The sequence below is a fragment of the Aethalodelphis obliquidens genome, unplaced genomic scaffold (assembly GCF_003676395.1).
Source record: "Aethalodelphis obliquidens isolate GAN/ISIS:26980383/991018 unplaced genomic scaffold, ASM367639v1 scaffold43, whole genome shotgun sequence".
NCBI lineage: Eukaryota > Metazoa > Chordata > Mammalia > Artiodactyla > Delphinidae > Aethalodelphis > Aethalodelphis obliquidens.
The window spans coordinates 5,463,875-5,480,724 of record NW_020837987.1 but is presented as its reverse complement, the minus strand read 5'-3'; the positions used below and the strand labels follow the sequence as shown (position 1 = coordinate 5,480,724).

Sequence of the window (16,850 nt, the reverse complement as noted above, 5' to 3'; positions counted from 1 at the left end):
TAGATGGTGGTTGCCCCACCTCAGGGTAAATGCTCCCTCTGAAAATACCAAGACTCACAGCAGAGCTGAACAGAGCTGTGCTTGGTGCCTTCCTAGGCCCAGGGTCAAATAACATTATCACAGGACCTGGACAGCCTCGTGGAGGGAGGGAGGGGGCACTTGCCCTATCCCATGCCCTGGGGGATCCCACTGGGAACACCAGGACTGGGGAGCACCTTCCCAGGTGGGCAGGACTTGCATGACATTCAAAGCCCTGCTTCTAATCCATCCCCCTCAGGGATGGGGAGAGAAAGGAGCAGGAAGCTGGCCCTACTAGACCAGGGAAGGGCTGGGATGAGAAGGGTGGCATTCAGGACAACATGCAAATTGGTGGGCTCAACAGCTCTACTACTGGGCTGCAGCTGTCTCTGTACTCCACCCTAAGAAGACTCAGGCCAGGATTTAATCTGAGGATCTCAGAATCACAAAATAGGCCCTCAAGGGCAAAACCAACAGTCAAGTCACTGGACTGTTCCTGCGCAAGGAGGAGCCCCAGATGGTTGTAAGCAGGGAAGGGTGAGCTAGTAAGACTGAGGTTTCAGAGATCCCCTTGGCTGCCATATAAAAGGTGGATGGGGGGGATTTCCTGGCGGCGGTCCAGTGGTTAGGACTCCACACTCCCATTGCCGAGGGCCTGGGTTCGATCCCTGGTCAGGGAACTAAAATCCCACAAGCTGCGTGGTGTGCCAAAAAAAAAAAAAAAAAAAAAAGTGGATGGGGGTTTGGTTTGGGGGCTGGGAACCTAGGAGGTGACCAGCCGGGGAAGGGCCATGTGGGAGAGGGCCAGGTTAAGGCTGCGAGGAGAAGCCCCCAAGAACCATCCCTTGGATTCTAGCTCCCCTCTATCACCTGTTCCCTGAGGGCCCTGGACTCTGCCACTGCTTAAAGACTGTCTGCTTCAAGCCCTCAGTCAACTTGCGGAATACAGGAAGCAAAGGAACTGGTCCAGGAACACAGGACAGATGAGTGCTGGCTAGTCTCCCAGCTTGTCTACCTGGCTCCAAAACAAGGGCCTCTGGGACCCAGGAGAGCACACTGTTGGTAGATAGTTCCAGACAGAGAGACAGAGGCAGAAACAACTTTCCAAATACTGTTTACTTCACTGAAACCTGGAGACAGGGAAAAGGTACGTGAAAGTCTGGGCCACCAAGCCTAGGAGTGCACGTTGACAACAGCGACATACAGGGCCAGGGTGCTGAGGGCCAGCAGCCCCGTCACCACCGCTCGGGCCAGAAGTGCCGTCCAACTGCCCAGGGAACACAGGTGGACGAAGGTCCTGTGGGGAAACATCGCAATGAAGAAGGGAGAAGAGATAACCCAACCCATTTGGGCCCATCCTCGAGCCCCACCCAGCTCACTCCATGACGAAGGCCTTGTAGACGCTAAGGAACATCAGCAGGAGGACTGCTGGCCGGAAAGTGTGGTACAGGTCGTAGCGTGTTATCATCCACACCTGGGCAGATGCGACGATGTAATGGACCTGGAGGGAAGCGGGAAGTCAGGGCCAGGCCTCAGGAGGAGCAGAGTCACCAGCAAAAAGGCGCGTGTGTGGGAAAGCAGGACTGCGTACCAGACTGATGTTGGAGTCAATGCTCATCTGGATGTACTTCCAGTCAAACTCAATGCCCCGAGCTCCAACCCAGAGAGGGATGCAGCTGAAGAAGGCAAAGGGAAGGATTCTCCAGTACCCAGACACCCTCAGCACCCAGAATCTGAGCCCCCACCCTCCGGCACCCCCCTGGAACCCAGGTGTCCCTTCTCAGGAATCTGGGCTCCAGGCTGCTGCACACACCGGGACATAATGAGCTCGGCGGTGGCCCAGCCCAGGGCAGCAACCATGATCTTGTATTCCCCCTTGCCGGCATTCCGGGACATGACAAGGTTTAGGCCTATCAGGTCTGCCACATCCACGCTGGCCTTCATGAACTCCTGTGGGTCAGGTTGAGGCTTGAGTAAGCACAGGTGCCAGGGGGCCCCACTCCTGCAATCCCTCCCCCTCCCTTGCCCCACTCACCCCAATGAAGTCATAGATGCCGCCTTCCCAAGTGGGAAAGAAAGTGGCCAGGAACAGCATCTGAGACCGGAAAACAGAGAGGTCACCTCAAGGTGAGGGAGACCAACCACGTGGGTTTGGTGGGAAGTTAGTGTGTTATGTGGAAGGCAGTACACTGGGGTTCTGGGGGCCCATGAGGAGAGGGACCACCAGATGGAGGCAAGAAGGCAGGAGCAGGGGAGATTGAGGGCAGGGGCTTGGAAGTCTGGGTTCTGTGGTGATCACAAGGGATCGGGGTCAGGTCTGAAGGTGCTGGGGCTGGTTACCCACCAGGGCAGTGGTAGCAGTGCTGGTGGGACCTTGGGGGTTAGTTAGAGGCTCTTAGCAGTATCCAAACCCTTCTTAGTCATACAATTGAATGTTCTCAATGTTACTAAAAGTGCTACACAAAAGTTGCTTGCGGACCTCTCCTCGGGCTCCAGCCCATCCAAGCCCGGCTCCTCCCCGGGAGGTCTGGGCGGGGTGGGCGGGGTGGAGTGGGCGAAGCCCTCGCGCGGCACAGCCGGCGCCCTTACCTTGCACAGCTGCACGAAGAGGTAGGTGACCCCGGCCTGGACGCACTTCCAGAAGGCGTTGTACTCGGACCTGCGGGAGCGGGCGGTGAGGGGTCGGCCCGGCCTGCGCCCCCCTGCCCCGCGGCCGCCCCGCAGCTGCCCCGCACTCACAGGCCGCTGCACTTGTAGGTGATGAAGTAGGGGAAGTAGGCCAGGGCGAAGCAGTTCCCGAAGTGGAACAGCGTCATGGCGCCTGCCGCCCGGCTCGCCAGAGCGCACCTCTCTGCCTCGGCTGCCTGGCGCCCGAGCCCGGGCCTGGCGCCCACCGGCCTCTGCCGCGGCGCGCGCGGCCTTCTGGGAGCCGGAGTCCGCGGCGCGGTGCGCTAACGTCACCAGGCTCCGCCGCGGTGCCCGGGCGACACGCGGGAGGCCGAGCCGGTGCCTGCGCGATCCCGACCCCGCGGGAGCCGCTCTCGGGGTCAGGGCGCGGGGCCTACCGAGCGCGTGCGGGGTGGGCCTGGATCCCGGACCCGACCCCGCTGTGACCGGCGCAGAGACACGGGGCGCAGCTGTGAGCCCTCAGGGTTTTTATTTCACCGTTGGCCCAGCGGCGCGGGCCCCTCGCGCGGGACGCCCTCTTTCTCCCGGGGGGGTCGAGGGCGGGGACGGGAGAGACGGGTACCGGCCGGGAGCACTGGGAAACTGAGGCGGGCCAGCCTGCTTCACTTGTCTCGGCTGAACATGTAGCGGAGGAGGTCCACCACTCGGTGACTGTAGCCATATTCGTTGTCATACCTGGGGAGGGAGGGATGGAGGGGATTCAGGGGATCCCTCCCGACCACCCCCAGCCTCCCTTCACGTTCTCTGACCCCTTTCTTCCCCCTTACCAGGAAATGAGCTTCACGAAGTTGTCGTTGAGCGTGATGCCACCCTTAGCATCAAAGATAGACAAATGAGTATCGCCAACAAAGTCCGTGGACACGACCCGGCCATCAGTATTTCAAAGATAAGCGTGGGTCGTAGAGCAGGGACCTCCAGGAGTTCAGGCTCGTGGGCACACTGTCATCCATTCATCTACAGTATCTGATGGAGCCGCCCTCTGTCCAGCTGCTGGGGACAGGGTATGAGGAAGACAAATGGGGGCTATTCAGGTAGGGGACTGGCCAAAGGATACAGACTGCAAACAGCCTCTGATGCTGCACCAACAGACATCTCTTCCGGGGAAAAATGCACGTGGAATGTGGCAGCGAGAGGCCCTCCCTGCGGGGAGGCAGTGAGTCTGGCTCTGGACGATTAGGAGGATCTGGTCAACTCCAGCCCTCAGCAGGGTCTCAGGTGGAAAGAACTGCAGCACAAAGGCCCTGGGGGTTTGGCCCTAGCATGGTGGAAGGCCACAGGAAGGTTTTCAGCTCTGGGGGTGATGTGATCTGATTTCTTTAAGAGATCCTGGCAGCTGTGTGAGGGTGGACCTTCAGGAGCTAAAGCAGGGAGACAGCACCAAGGTGGACGGACAGAACTGGCAGTACTGGGAACAAAGAGATGTGATACCCATTCCTCACAGGGAAGGCATCTGGCTGTGGCCGGCCCCGAGCAAGTGTTGAGAAATGGGAGCCCTTGTCTTGTTCGCTAAGCATATATCGAGTACCTGCTATGTGCCAGGCCCTGGGAAGATGGCTGGAGCTATGGAAGTGAAAAACGAGGCCCAAAGTCTCTGCTGTCTTGGAGTGTACATGCTAGCAAGGCCCACAGTGACTGTGAAATGACACTTCAGGTAAGGAAAAGGGCCACAAAAAGAACATCTCTCGGAGATGAGAGGTTGAAGTAGCGACTTGGAGAAGGTGAGGACAGACTATGTGGCCACCTGAGGGAAAAGCTTTCCAGACCAAAGGGGCAGCAAGTGCAAAGACTCTGAGGTAGGGGAGAGCTGACCTTCCCAGCCCTGCAGTTCCTATCTTGATATGCTGCAAAAAGCTCCTTGGCAAGTGGAAAATCACGTTCCCTTCCCAGAGGGCTCTTCCCAGGGTCCCTTCTGCTCAGCCCCTACCTCATCCTCAGTGTAGGCAAGGATGCCGGCCGTGGGCCCCTTGGCTTCTGCTTTTATGGCCTCCTCGATGCCTGAGGACGGGGTAGGCTGGGCCAGGCGGCAGGTCAGGTCCACAGCAGACACGACTGGGGTTGGCACTCGGAACGCCATTCCAGTCAGCTTCCTGGAGAATCCCACATCGGGGGCGGGAGTCAGAACCCAGGGACTTCATCATTTCCCCCTTGTCTCTGCTTTCTGCTCAGGAGACACCTCCAGGATTGGGGGCTAGTCCAGTCCTCCTGGGTTGCACCCCCCACCCTTGTTGCAGCTTCATGCCCTCATACCCTTGGAGGTCTTGGATGACTTTGCCCACAGCCTTGGCAGCCCCTGTGGGGGCCGGGATGATGTTCTGGTGGGCACCCCGTCCGTCTCGCCAGGCCTTCTCCGATGGCCCGTCCACTGTCTTCTGGGTGGCAGTGTAGGAATGGACTGTGGTCTTGGGGAAGAAGAGGGCTGAGGTGAGGCCTTTTTGCCCCCAAGCTCCCACACCGCTTTTTCCCAGGCCCAGGGTGGTGACCCAGGGGTGGAGGCTGGCAGGGCCTCCACCACCGTCACAGGAGGGGCACATGCAGGCAGTGTCCAGAGTTTAAAAGGCTTCACCACTGGTGGGCTTCTCGTCCCCAAGCCAGTCTCTCCCTGTTAACCCCACACGCTAAGCAAGTATGGGAGGAAGAGGTACAGTTTCCCAGCCGTGCCTCCTGCCCCAGCCCCTCTCCGCACCTCACCATCAGCCCTGCCACAATCCCAAATCACTCATGGATGACCTTGGCGAGGGGGGCCAGGCAGTTGGTGGTGCAGGATGCATTGCTGAAATGGCCTGGGTGTGCAAGGCACTGTGAGGTGAGTCGCAGAGCCACCCTTCCACCCTTACCTCCTTTCAGTGTTTGCACCCAGGCTTGGTTTTGTGAAAAGTCAGGCTGGGGATGAGGGAGCATTGGGGATGCCGTCAGACCGAACGAGGCACCAGAGGTGCAGCTGGGGGAAGCTCCCCAAGCACGTTCTCCAGAAGTCGTGCAGTTCTAACAGATGGTTTTAGGGTAACATTAACAAGATGGCTGTTAAGACTTTGGGGAGGAGAAGTGCATTGATGTGAAAAGAGCACCAGGGGCCGAGTGGGAGTGGGAGTGGGAGTGGGGAGGGTGAGTCGGATTCCTCCCCATCGCAGGCTGGCTTGTCCTCCAGGCACACACTTCAGAATGTTGCTGCCCATTGCCTGACAATTTTCACGGAGCCGGGGTTATAGTCCTTTTCGTTCACCCCCATGACAAACATGGGTGCCTCTGGAGAGGGCGCGCAGATGACCACACGCAGGGCACCTGCCTCAATGTGGGCCTAGGGAAGGCTCACAGGTGTCATGAGGTGCTTCAAGTGCCACACCCCCTGGGTGGCCCTGGGCACCTGTCCCGACTTACTGTAGTTTCCTCTAAGGACAGGTGCACGCCTGTGGCCTCCACCACCACAAAGGGGCTCCCGACAGACTTCCGGGGATTTCTTTGGGCTGCTTGCTGTGGAGGGGCGGTAGCACCGTGAGTCAGTCTCTCGCCTTCATAGTCCGTGGCCTTCACCATTTGAAAGGCTGACCAGACACCTTCCTGCCTGGCCGTCTGTTCCCCTCACCCCACACACCCCTAGCTGCCCCAGATGGGTCCGACCCTGCTGGCCTTTCCTCTCATCGCTAACCCCCCGAGTGGGCCACTTTTCTTGACTGTACCTGCTATGCCTGGGTACAAGCCGCCACCTCCCCAACTCAGGCCGCAAGCCCCGCCTGGAGGACCACCTAGACTACTCCCAGCCAGGTCAGGCCCTTACTACATATGCTGCCCAGGATGTAGACCCCAGGAGGGTGAAGCCTGCCCTACTGCTTCTGGCTTCAGCCCTGGCAGCTTCATCACAGCCCTCCTAGCCCTTCTTCTCTTGACTCCTCAGCTCCTGCAACAGGGATCCTGCTGCCAGAGGCCAGGCAAGTCCCTGAAAACACACAGCACATCCAGAGAGCAGCTCCCAGGGGTCTGAAGCCTTGAGGCGGCCCTGGGGCTAGCAGCGGCTAGTGGTTTATATTGGAAAGGTAAAGGAGATTTTCTGTTTCTTGTTTTATCAACATACATTTTCCACTCGATATCAAACATTCGTGTGTGAAATATATTAAACATCTACTATTGCTGTTTTCTACTTGGCTTTAGCAAGCAAACAATACGTGGGTAAACTCTATACGAATCTTTTCCCTCAGCTTTTATCACAACTGTAGTATTTGCTTTTGTGATTGTTAGTGTCTGTCTCATCTTCTAGAGCACTCCATGGCAGCAAGGCTGGGTCTGCTCCCTCCAGAGGGGTTCAGTCAATGTTTGTGTGTGGTTTCTTTTTATTAGCCATTCTACACATGTTTACTGAACACCTGCCATGTGCCTATGTGCTGAGTGCTTTACCTGTATTGAACTCCTTTAACCCTGATGACCTGAGGTAAGTACTGTTATTACTGGCATTTTTCAGAAGAGCCAGGACAGAACTGAAAAGAGTAGGGGCAGAGCTGCCTGGGAGCACAGGCAGGCTGGCCCTAGGGATGAATGAATGAGCAGCTTCCTCTCTTCTCCCTGGGCCACCACACATGGTTCTTCATGCTCCCTGGTCAAATGTCAGGTCACACTTCATCATCTGACCCAAGTAGCTCTTCTCTGATGCCCCCCTCATTTCCTGCCTTCCAAGCTGGGGGAAGGGCACTTCAACAAATTCCTTTGTAGCAGTTGTTGAGCGGGCATGGGGCAGAGACTCGGTGCCCCTGGAGACCCCAGCCCCTTCCCCTAGGCTGTCATGGGCCCTGCCCTCCTGCCCAGGGGCTTCTTTTGAGGATTCTGTTCATTCTTCAAGGAAGTACTGAGTCTGCCCCGGGCCAGGGCCTGCGCCTGCGGGTGCCAGAGCAGCAGGGGTGCCACAGGCTGACAGGGCACTCCTTGCCAGGAGGCTGCGTGAGCCCTTCCTGGTGCTCCTCACACGCCTCTGGCCATGCTCCCTGCTGTGGCTGTGGTGGGTATGCTGAGGAAACAGGCTTGGGGAAGTTCATTGCCTTGCCCAGGGTCACCCAAGTGGAAAGGGTGGAGCGGGTCAAAGTACACACACAAGCAACGCAGCTCGTGCTGACGGCCTGGAGGATATCCGAGGATATCCGCAGTGGCGCAATGGAGAGCAGTGGGGAAGGGGGAAGACGCGCTGCAGTCGCCACGGAAGGTGGCACCTGAGCGGGGCACACAGTGAGGGGGCGGCTGTGTGGGGACGGGGCAGCGCTGGGAAAATACCCCAGGTGGCAGCAACGATGGCGCCCAGGCTGAGGAAGGAAAGGACCCAGTGTGTCTGAGTAATGACTGCTCTGCTGGAATTTGGAATTGTTTTTGCTGTCATGATTTCAAATTTGGGTCAAGCAGCTTCTCCCATTCTCACTGACTCTCCAGTCCCCACCTCCACCCACCCCTGACCACCTGACCACAAATAAACAGCGGGGCTGAGAGTGGACCTGCTGGGAGGAGTGCTGGGAAGGCTGCAGATCTTGCCTGGGGCTGGAGAGAGCTCACGAGTGTGCGTGTGCAAGCGTGTGTAAAATTGGAAATTGGAGGCAGCCACAGGGCCGGCAGTGGCTGATAATTTACATTAGAAAGATAAAGTAGGTTTACTGTTTCCCATTTTTATTTTTTTTGGTATTTTGAAAATGTATTTGAAGCTTATTAAACATCCAGTGTTATTGCTTTTGACTTACAGATTCTAAACATATCTTTCAGTGAAGGAGTATTTGTATCAGTGAGAGCTATGTGAAGTGGGTTTTAAGAAGAGCTGCTGGTGCAGGGTCCCGGGAGGTTGGTGGCCAGTGTCGCTGAGGTGACAAGGGAAGGCTGGGGAGCAGGGCATATAGTTGGTGGGAGGCCCCATCAGCAGCTGGGATTTTATTTGTGGGGTGATGGGAAGCCACTGGAGGGTTTAAGTGGGGGCGTGATCAGGTCCAGTTGATGTTTTGAAAAGGTCTCTGTGGCTCCTATGTAGGAACTGAGTGGGAGCAGTTGGCTAGATGGTGATGCCATTTCCTGGGCAGGGAGATGAATAGATTTGAGGGTTGAAGGATAATCAAGAGTTGAGTTTTAGACAGGTTGAGCGGATATGCCTGAGAGAAAACACGCACATGTGCGTTAAATAAAAAAGTATTTTGAGTACAGTGGGCCCCCTCTCCAAACCAGTACCCAGAGGCGTGTGCACACACAATTTGGGGGGTTATGAACCCCACGTGAGAGTCTGGAATCCCCTTCTAGTCACCTCTACATCCCCTGCATTAGTATATTGCAGGCTTGCATAAGACAGCCGCCCTTACCGCTGGAAGACGCTGATCTCATTGTTAGCGACGGCCAGCCGTCCATTCCTGTATTCCACGCTCCCCTTGTATTGGCCGTGGGTGGAGTCATACTTAAACATGTACACCTGCAGGAGACAGAATGGCTCCTAGTCTTGGGCTGGATGGGGAGCGAGCATTGCCAGGGAGTCCCCACTTCAGTGACGGTTCCACATGGCAGCTGAGCGCCTTCCACAGAGCTCCCCTGAACCCCTTCCCCACCCTGGTCCCACTCTCCCCGGTCCTGCCCTTTGTCTGCTGCTCATCATGTATTCTGGGTCGATGAACGGATCGTTCACTGCTACCACCTTAACACCCTTCTCCATGCAGGCACGCCACACCAGGCGACCAGTGCGTCCAAATCTGTCCAGGAACGAAAGCTGAGGGGGTTGCCTCAGAATCCTCAACCAGCACGCAGAGGAGGGGATGAGGGGGAAGGGGGTGACAGAGGAGAGTCCCACTCAAGGGGACTGGGTGGGGAAGAAGGCAGCCGTCCCTGTGTGGGCCAGTGTCTTGCCCAGATGACCTCACCAGCCTGTTCACTGCTTTCTGTGCTGCCTCTGGCCATCTGTCCTCTACCCCTATTCCCAACCTTGTAGCTGGGTGGATCTTGTAGAACTTCGGGTCAGATTATATCTCTTGACCTGAAAACCTCCACCACTCTCTAACAGTAAAGCCAGGTCCAGACTCCTTACCGCGGTCCGCCAGGCCCCTGCCAGCTTTCCGCTGCCCTCCCTCTTCTCCCTTGCTTGTGCCATGCCAGCCCTGCTGAAATCCTGCCCGTCCTCATTACACTGAGCTGCCACCTACGCCCCACAGCCATTGCTGCACAGTTGTCACTCAGGCCTTACTCCGGTGTCACCTCCCAGAGGCCTTCCCTGAGTTCCCCGGCCTAACACTGCCCTCTTCAGTCTTACTGTACTTCCCACCGGAATGTGAGCTCTCTGGAGGTGGAGCCCTGTTTGCCTTATCCCTGTGTTTTTCCAGGATGGGCAGAATGAAAGCATTGCTGAGACATGAAGAAATGCTCCAGTTAGTAACTGAGGAGAGGCCGGGCCCTAAAGCTTCAGGAATGGCTCAAGGGCCGGGGCGACTCACCCATTGATGCCAACAGTCAGCTCCCGAACCACAGAAACCTTCTTAGGTGCAGGAGGTGGAGGTGGTGGGACTTGCTCTTTGATTGGCTGGGGCTCCGGAGGGGGTGGTGCTCTGGTCACTGTTGGGAGTGGGGGAGGGGCAGTGAGCCGCACCATCACTGCGACAGAATGAGCCATCTTTGCCACCCAGAACCTGCTGCTGGCTCCTGGCCCTGAGTGGCCAACCATATAGCCCAGTGTTTCCTAAACCGACCTGATCAACAGAATGAGCAGGGGGTGGGCTTGTTTTAAACTATCCATGCCAGGGCCTCTTCCCTGGAGATTCTAACTCAGTGGGTATATATTTTTAACAATTGCTTGGGGGTGATAGTCTCTGTGCCTCAGTTTCCTCCTCTGTAAAATGGAGATGATAATAGTACTTCTCTCAGAGGGTCACTGTGAGGATTAAATGAGTGATACATGTAGTGCTTATGATAGAGTCTAGGAAACATTCCACGTACGTTAATATTTCAAAGATCATTTCCCAAACTTGCCTGATAATTGATCTAGTCCAGTGGTCCCCAAATTGTTCTGGTAAGAATCACCGGGAGGCTGATTCCTAGGGAAATCTGACTTTAGGTTTGCACTGAGGCCTAGGGATCCTGTTTCCAACAAGGTGATGCTTACCCTCAGAGAAGTTTAGGAAACACAGGTCTCTTGTAACATATGAAACAAATGGAAACCCATGTCAGCTTCTGCCTCTCCGGACACACAGATCTACACCCATGCTGCACTGGGAGCACCTGTGCTTGAAGCTATGCCACCTGAGCTACAGGTGAGGGCTTCAGGTAGGGAGGAGAAGCGTGGAGACAGCAGTCAGGGGCCTAGCTGGTAGAGGGTTTCAAGCCGGGGGGCAGGCCTTGATGTCAGCTCTGGCTCAGCCACCTGCCAGCTGAGTTGTTTTGAGCAAGTTAATGAAACTCTGGCCTGTTTCTTGATGTCACATCTGACCCTCCCCCTGGGGGCTCCTGTAAGGACTCAGTGAGATCTCAAGGCCCAGGAGGTGCTGATTTTAATAGAGGGGAGAAAGTCTGACACGAAGTGTATTCGTGAGGAAAGGGAGAGGGAAGGGATTGGAGAGAGCCTGGAGGATGAAGGTAGGAGTTGCGCTTGGCACCAGAATCAAAGGCACCTTGGCGGGGGTGGGGTTAGGAGCTGGGGGTCAGCCGACCTGTCTCTCTCCCTGGTCTCTCCAGGCTGCCACAGGCCTTGTGGCGTGAGGCTGGGCTGTGCGTGTTTCCAGTAGCACTACAAGTTCATAAAGGTATTAGTCAGTGTTTACTGGTGGTTATTGGTGACCTTAAGAATGTTTGTATCCCTGGGGGCTCTGTTTCTGCTCTCATGAAAAGGGGAGATTTGTCCATATGGGTGAAGAGTGGGGATCTGAGCCCACTCAGTGACCTTTCAAAAGAAAACCCAGGTGGTCCTTCTCTCACAACTTCCCCCAGCCTTCCCTTCTCCCTTTGCTCCAGGGTGGGGTACATGGGCTGGAGGAGAGCTGCTGCGCTGGGAAGGAAGAGCCCGGAGGAGCTTCAGTGATGAAGCATCAGCCGGTAGGTGAAACACTGGATCGGGTGTGCTCTCTACCAATTACAACGTCGCTCCCATTTCCCGGGTGCCGCCAAGGGCTAGGTGCGGTGCTGAGCTCTCCACATGCATCAGCTCACTGAGTCCTGTGAGGTATGTGCTATATACCCACTTTACAGTGGGGAAACCGAGGCCCGAGATCACTGAGCGAGTGATAAGCAGGGAGAGTTTTCAAGGCCCACAGCTGTTAACCTGCCTGCTGCTGCGTCTGGCAGGGTCTCCAGGACCCTGGAGCCCCGCCCAAACCCCGCCCCGCGTCGGCCGCGCCCACCCCTGCGTTGCTGAGGCCGCCGACTGCCTCGCCCGAGGCCAGGCAGGAGGCCGGGAGCGAATGGGGTGGCCCTCCGGAAGGCCTGGATTCGTCTGGCTGGAGCGTGGAGCGTGTGCGCGCACCTCTGGCCGGGGGAGGTAGGGCGAGCAGGGACTCCGAGTCCCAACTCCACTATTCCCGTGCTGAGACCCAGAAACGTGCTTTGTGTCCTCTTACATCTGGTGGCCGCTCTGTAAAATGGGGACACTAAACACTGAACTCAAAGGTGGTTGTGAGGCTTCACAGAGCGCACACCTGTAGAGTGCTCGGCACCTGGCGGGCTCAAGTGTCCTCGCTTTGTGCGATCCAGGGAGGACAAAGTCCACCGATCCCCAAGCGGCTCTTTCGCAGCAGCGTCAATTTTATGTGAAACCTCGCTCGCCCAGGTACTTCAACAACCAGCGGCTGTCCTAGAGGTGTCCCCTCGTAAACCCGGCTCCGGCCTCCCTCCTGGCCCCTGTTTCTACCCTTCCACCGCGCTATTGGTGCAAAACCCAACCTGGGGGCGGGAGTCTTCGTCCCCTCCACCATCGCCGTAGAAACCACTTTGCCGGCAAACCCGGTGGTGAGGAGGGTGGGGCTGGAGGGAGCAGGGGCAGCGGCTCCGGATGGAAGAGCCCCGGCAGGCAAGGCCACCCCCCGCATCTCCTGCCCGGCTCCCGGTGGACACTATTGGTGCGCCGCTCGCCGTCAGGTACTCAGACCCGGCTACAGGAGCTCCCCGACCGCCCTTTCCTCCCCTCCCCGGGGTCACTCCGCCGCCTCCCTCACCTGGGCAAGGCTGTCGCGGGAGCTGGACAACGGTGACATTGGTGAGGGTGACGTCGCGTTTCGACATGGCCTCCTAAGGTTTCATGGCCCAGCCAGCTGCCTCGGCACCCGCCGCGATGTTACTGCGAGACGGGGGCTCGGGGGCTGGAGGAGCTGGAGCGTCTTTCCGTGACGTCACAGTCCAGTGACGTCACAAGAGGAGGCGGCGCGAAGGCCCCCTCCCAGTTGAGACCTGTGGCCGTGTACCACCGTTCCAAGCCCACCCCTGGCGTCTAGAATGGAATCCAACATTTTACACTGGTCTTCAAAGCCCTTGCTCTGCTGTCTTCTTTCTTCTTTCTTCTCCTTGGGCACACCGGCTCCATGCCGGTCTGGACCCTCTTCTGGAATTACCCTAGCTATTTCTTTGTGCCTGGAAGTCCTACCCAGGTCTTCCCTTGGCTGCCTCTTGGTTTCCCTCAGGTGCCGCCCTTTGAGAGGCCCTCCTAACTCCACATCTAAAGTTCTCTCCTTTCTCAGTCGCTATCTGCCATCAACCCCACTCCCTCCGTCTGCCCGTCGTCCGGGAAGCCTTGTCTGACTTCCCATCCTGGGTTAAATATTGCAATGTGCATAACTGCTCTAGGGTTACACTCTTTACTTTCCACGCAGCATATGTCTCTCTAAAAATCATCCAGTTTATTCGTTAGCTTGCCAATTGTATTTGCCCACTAGAGAGTGCTTGTCTGCCTCCCTCACTATTTTTTTTTAGAAAATCAGTTTTTTTTAAATTAATTATTTTAATTTATTCATTTTAATTTATTTTTGGCTGCATTGGGTCTTCGTTGCTGCGCATGGGCTTTCTCTAGTTGCATCGAGCGGGGGCTACTCATTCTGGTGGCTTGTTGCAGAGCACAGGCTCTAAGCACGTGGGCTTCAGTAGTTGTGGTGCACGGGCTCAGTTGCTCCGTGGCACGTGGGATCTTCCTGGACCAGGGCTCAAACCCATGTACCCTGCATTGGCAGGCAGATTCTTAACCACTGCACCACCAGGGAAGCCCATGCCTTCCTCACTTTTATACCTGTTGACTAGAAGAATGTTTGGCACTTGAAAGGTACTCCCTCAATAACTAGTACCAGAATGAATGAATAAATGTCACCTCCTGAGGTTTCTTCTTCTTTTTTTTTTTTTCGGTACGCGGGCCTCTCACTGTTGTGGCCTCTCCCGTTGCGGAGCACAGGCTCCGGACGCGCAGGCTCAGCGGCCATGGCTCACGGGCCCAGCCGCTCTGCGGCATGTGGGATCTTCCCGGACCGGGGCACAAACCCGTGTGCCCTGCATCAGCAGGCGGACTCTCAACCACTGCGCCACCAGGGAAGCCCCTGAGGTTTCTTCTGGTCTCCAATCTTAGAGCAACCCCCGAGTCCTATCCTCTCACAGCACTCTGTTCTTTTCCTTATGGTTTTTCATGTAGTTTTCCATGATCAAGTTACTGACTTACTTGTTCATTGTCTCCCTGTTGGGCCCACTCTTTTCTGTTTTGTTCACCACTGGTCCTCCAGCTCCTAGAACTGTGCCTGACACAAAGCAGGCTTTCAGTAAACATTAGCGGAAGAACAAATAGACAGACGGCTCCCATCCCCCAAAGCATGGGAGGTGGGGGCTTGCTTGCGTATCTGTGACACACAGGCAGGCACCTTCCCCTGCAGGGCCAGTTGGCACACAGCTGTGACCAAGATTTAGGGGCTGTGGGATTTAGGCCAGGAAGGAGTCATCATTCCAGAGAGAGGTGTGGAAGCAAGAAGGGGCAGAATGACATAACCTCTTCTTTCGCCAGACCTCCATGAGAACTGAGTTTGCTAAGCACCTGCCATGGCACAGAGTAAGGGTGAAGCGCTCCTGCTTGGATGGCCCGGGAAAGGTGGAACTGAAAATGAATTGAGTGTACAGCGGGGAAGATTTCAATGAACCAAGACCGAAAAAAACAGAACAAAGGGGGACAAATTTAACATGTATAATCAAGATGGGGGAAAAGCGTACACAAATAAAACCCGGACTGAAAAGGGACCAATTTGGTACGGCTTTACAAGAATAGATATGAAAAGCTAGATGCAATTAAAATTTTCTTAGAAAATATGAGAGATCAAAACTGGTACAAAAAGAAATGGCAAATCTGAGTAGGCCAATAACAAGAGTTAAGATGTATCTTCCCAAAGGCTGATTCAGATCCCGATGATTTTATGGGCAAGATTTGCTGAAGCACGGGGAAGAAATATTTGCCGTTCTGCAGGACCTGCTGCAGAGCCGAAGCAGAGCTGGGAAGCCAAGTAGCAGCTCCTGTGCTGAGAGGCTGTGGGTAGGGCACGCGCTCTGAGGCCCTGTGGAGCGGCAAGCACACCGTGTATGAGCACATCGCATATTGCGTGCTTTGTGGGCGCTGCGGTAGCTCAGCTACTGAAACCTCCTCTATTCACTCTAGGAAACAGCACAGCCACGTTACTAAAACCAGCAGAGAAAGGACAACTCCGGGCTAATCTCATGTACGGAGATAGATGCCAAAGTCCTGAATCAAATAGTGGCAAATGGGAATGAGGCACTGAGGAGAGGGACGGAGGCTGACAGAAGATGGTAGGGTGGGGCAGAGAGAGAGGTGGAAAAGAGACATGGAGTACGTTTCGAAGGAAAAATCCCACCTCTCAATCTCGGGGCGGATTAGAATTCTGAAGCTCACCCTTCCCTACCCAGCAATCTCCTGGCATGGGAAACTCCCTCATTCAGGTGCTGGACAAGGGCAGGAAAGTCACACCTAAGGTTGCCCAGAGATTTGACTTTGTCCCTGGACCGTGAAACTGGGAAACAGATTTGGTGAGCTCAAGCTTGGAGAGGTGGCACAGTTAGTCACCCTCTGTAGACAGAACCTAGAGATGGCAGAAGCTTCTGGGTCTCTGGGTCTGGGAGGTGGTTCTGGGTGGAGCCAAGTGTCCAGGATCTAGGATGGAACCTTGGGTCCTCCAAGGGGAGTGGGCCTTGTCACCCTTGTTTGAGCAAAGTCTGAAAGCATGTGCAGCTTCTCGTCACACCTGGGCACCCACACATATAACTCTGCTGACCCCACTTGCTCACACCCTACACATTCCTTTGTGCCTGGCCTTTCCACCAGCGATCCCACCACAACCCCCTCTCCCAGGCTCTCCTCTTGGCACCCAAACCAAATATCTTTTACCCCTGCACCCAACTGTACCCACCCACTGGCCCCTATCCTTCTGGTCTCAGGCTCCCTCTGAACTAGCTCGACAGACCTACCAACGACAGACCTACCAACCACCCCCTGCCCTTCCCTCTGATGTCCCTCTCCACACCTAGGCCACACTCTCAGCTGTTTCCCTCTCCAACCCTTGCCAATATGTCAACACTTGAGGCTTCAGCTGGGACTTAGGAGGCCTCAGGGGGAGGAGGGCAGGAGGGATGAGCTCCTGGCCCTCAGCCCAGCTTCTGGCTGACAGTCTTCTGCTGCCCTGGGTCTTCAGCCCCTCCCCACGACTGCCTCAACTGGCTTTTCAGGAGACACTGCATCCTGCCCCTGCTCATGGCAGTCAGCCCCCTGCCCTTGCCCAAGGGCTGGGAGGTAGGACAAGAATGTGATCCTGGCTCCAAAACCTGCAACCCTCAACAAGGGACCTTGTGCTGCTCTGGGGATACAGGCAACCTTCCCTCCAGCACCCTCTGAGACTCAGGCTCAGGCCTGGACTTTCTTCCCCTGGCATCTTCTAATCCATCCATTTGTTCAAATGTTTACTGAACCCCAGGCAATGTTCTTGAAGCTGGGGACGTGACAATGATCAATACAGACAAAGGCCCTCTGGAAGTTTACTATCTGATAGGTGAGACAGACAATAAAATAATTTCAGATCGTGGTAGGAGCTATAAAAACTAAAGGATGATATTACAGAGTATAGCTGTGGGACGGCCAGGGAAGGGTCTTTTTGGGAAGGTGACATTTGAGCCAAGAAGAGAGTGAGGAGGAAACCACCTTG

General features: G+C 55.8%; 2 protein-coding genes and 1 long non-coding RNA gene across 3 annotated transcripts; 1 reads left to right on the top strand and 2 right to left on the bottom strand.

Annotated features, from left to right (window-relative positions):
• Window positions 1-1,115: 1,115 nt before the first annotated feature.
• Window positions 1,116-2,937, bottom strand: TMEM147 (transmembrane protein 147). Its single transcript, XM_027079054.1, has 7 exons — window positions 2,758-2,937; window positions 2,608-2,677; window positions 2,054-2,113; window positions 1,832-1,968; window positions 1,610-1,694; window positions 1,398-1,519; window positions 1,116-1,315 (listed from the first exon to the last, which is right to left on the bottom strand). The coding sequence occupies exons 1-7, from the start codon at window positions 2,832-2,834 to the stop codon at window positions 1,192-1,194; spliced, it is 675 nt and encodes a 224-aa protein (XP_026934855.1). The 5' UTR covers window positions 2,835-2,937; the 3' UTR covers window positions 1,116-1,191.
• Window positions 2,938-3,000: 63 nt separating this feature from the next.
• On the top strand, window positions 3,001-10,145 carry LOC113605611 (uncharacterized). Its single transcript, XR_003427271.1, has 4 exons — window positions 3,001-3,157; window positions 3,477-4,499; window positions 6,596-6,734; window positions 10,020-10,145. It is a non-coding gene; the product is annotated as an uncharacterized LOC113605611 (long non-coding RNA).
• GAPDHS (glyceraldehyde-3-phosphate dehydrogenase, spermatogenic) lies at window positions 3,159-12,932 on the bottom strand. Its single transcript, XM_027079100.1, is given in 12 exon segments — window positions 3,159-3,381; window positions 3,474-3,572; window positions 4,632-4,793; window positions 4,954-5,105; window positions 5,395-5,476; window positions 5,883-6,001; window positions 6,082-6,152; window positions 6,155-6,174; window positions 9,015-9,122; window positions 9,300-9,395; window positions 10,131-10,248; window positions 12,837-12,932. Coding segments are annotated over 12 exon segments (1,167 nt in total). The 5' UTR covers window positions 12,904-12,932; the 3' UTR covers window positions 3,159-3,308.
• Between the last annotated feature and the right edge of the window lie 3,918 nt (window positions 12,933-16,850).

Coding starts and splice junctions, on each gene's coding strand:
- TMEM147 (XM_027079054.1), bottom strand. CDS start 2,834: ATGACGCTGTTCCACTTCGGGAACTGCTTCGCCCTGGCCTACTTCCCC. Junction 1,695..1,831: donor GCCGAGCTCATTATGTCCCG/GTGTGTGCAGCA, acceptor TGCCTTCTTCAG/CTGCATCCCTCTCTGGGTTG. Junction 1,520..1,609: donor TTGACTCCAACATCAGTCTG/GTACGCAGTCCT, acceptor GCTTCCCTCCAG/GTCCATTACATCGTCGCATC.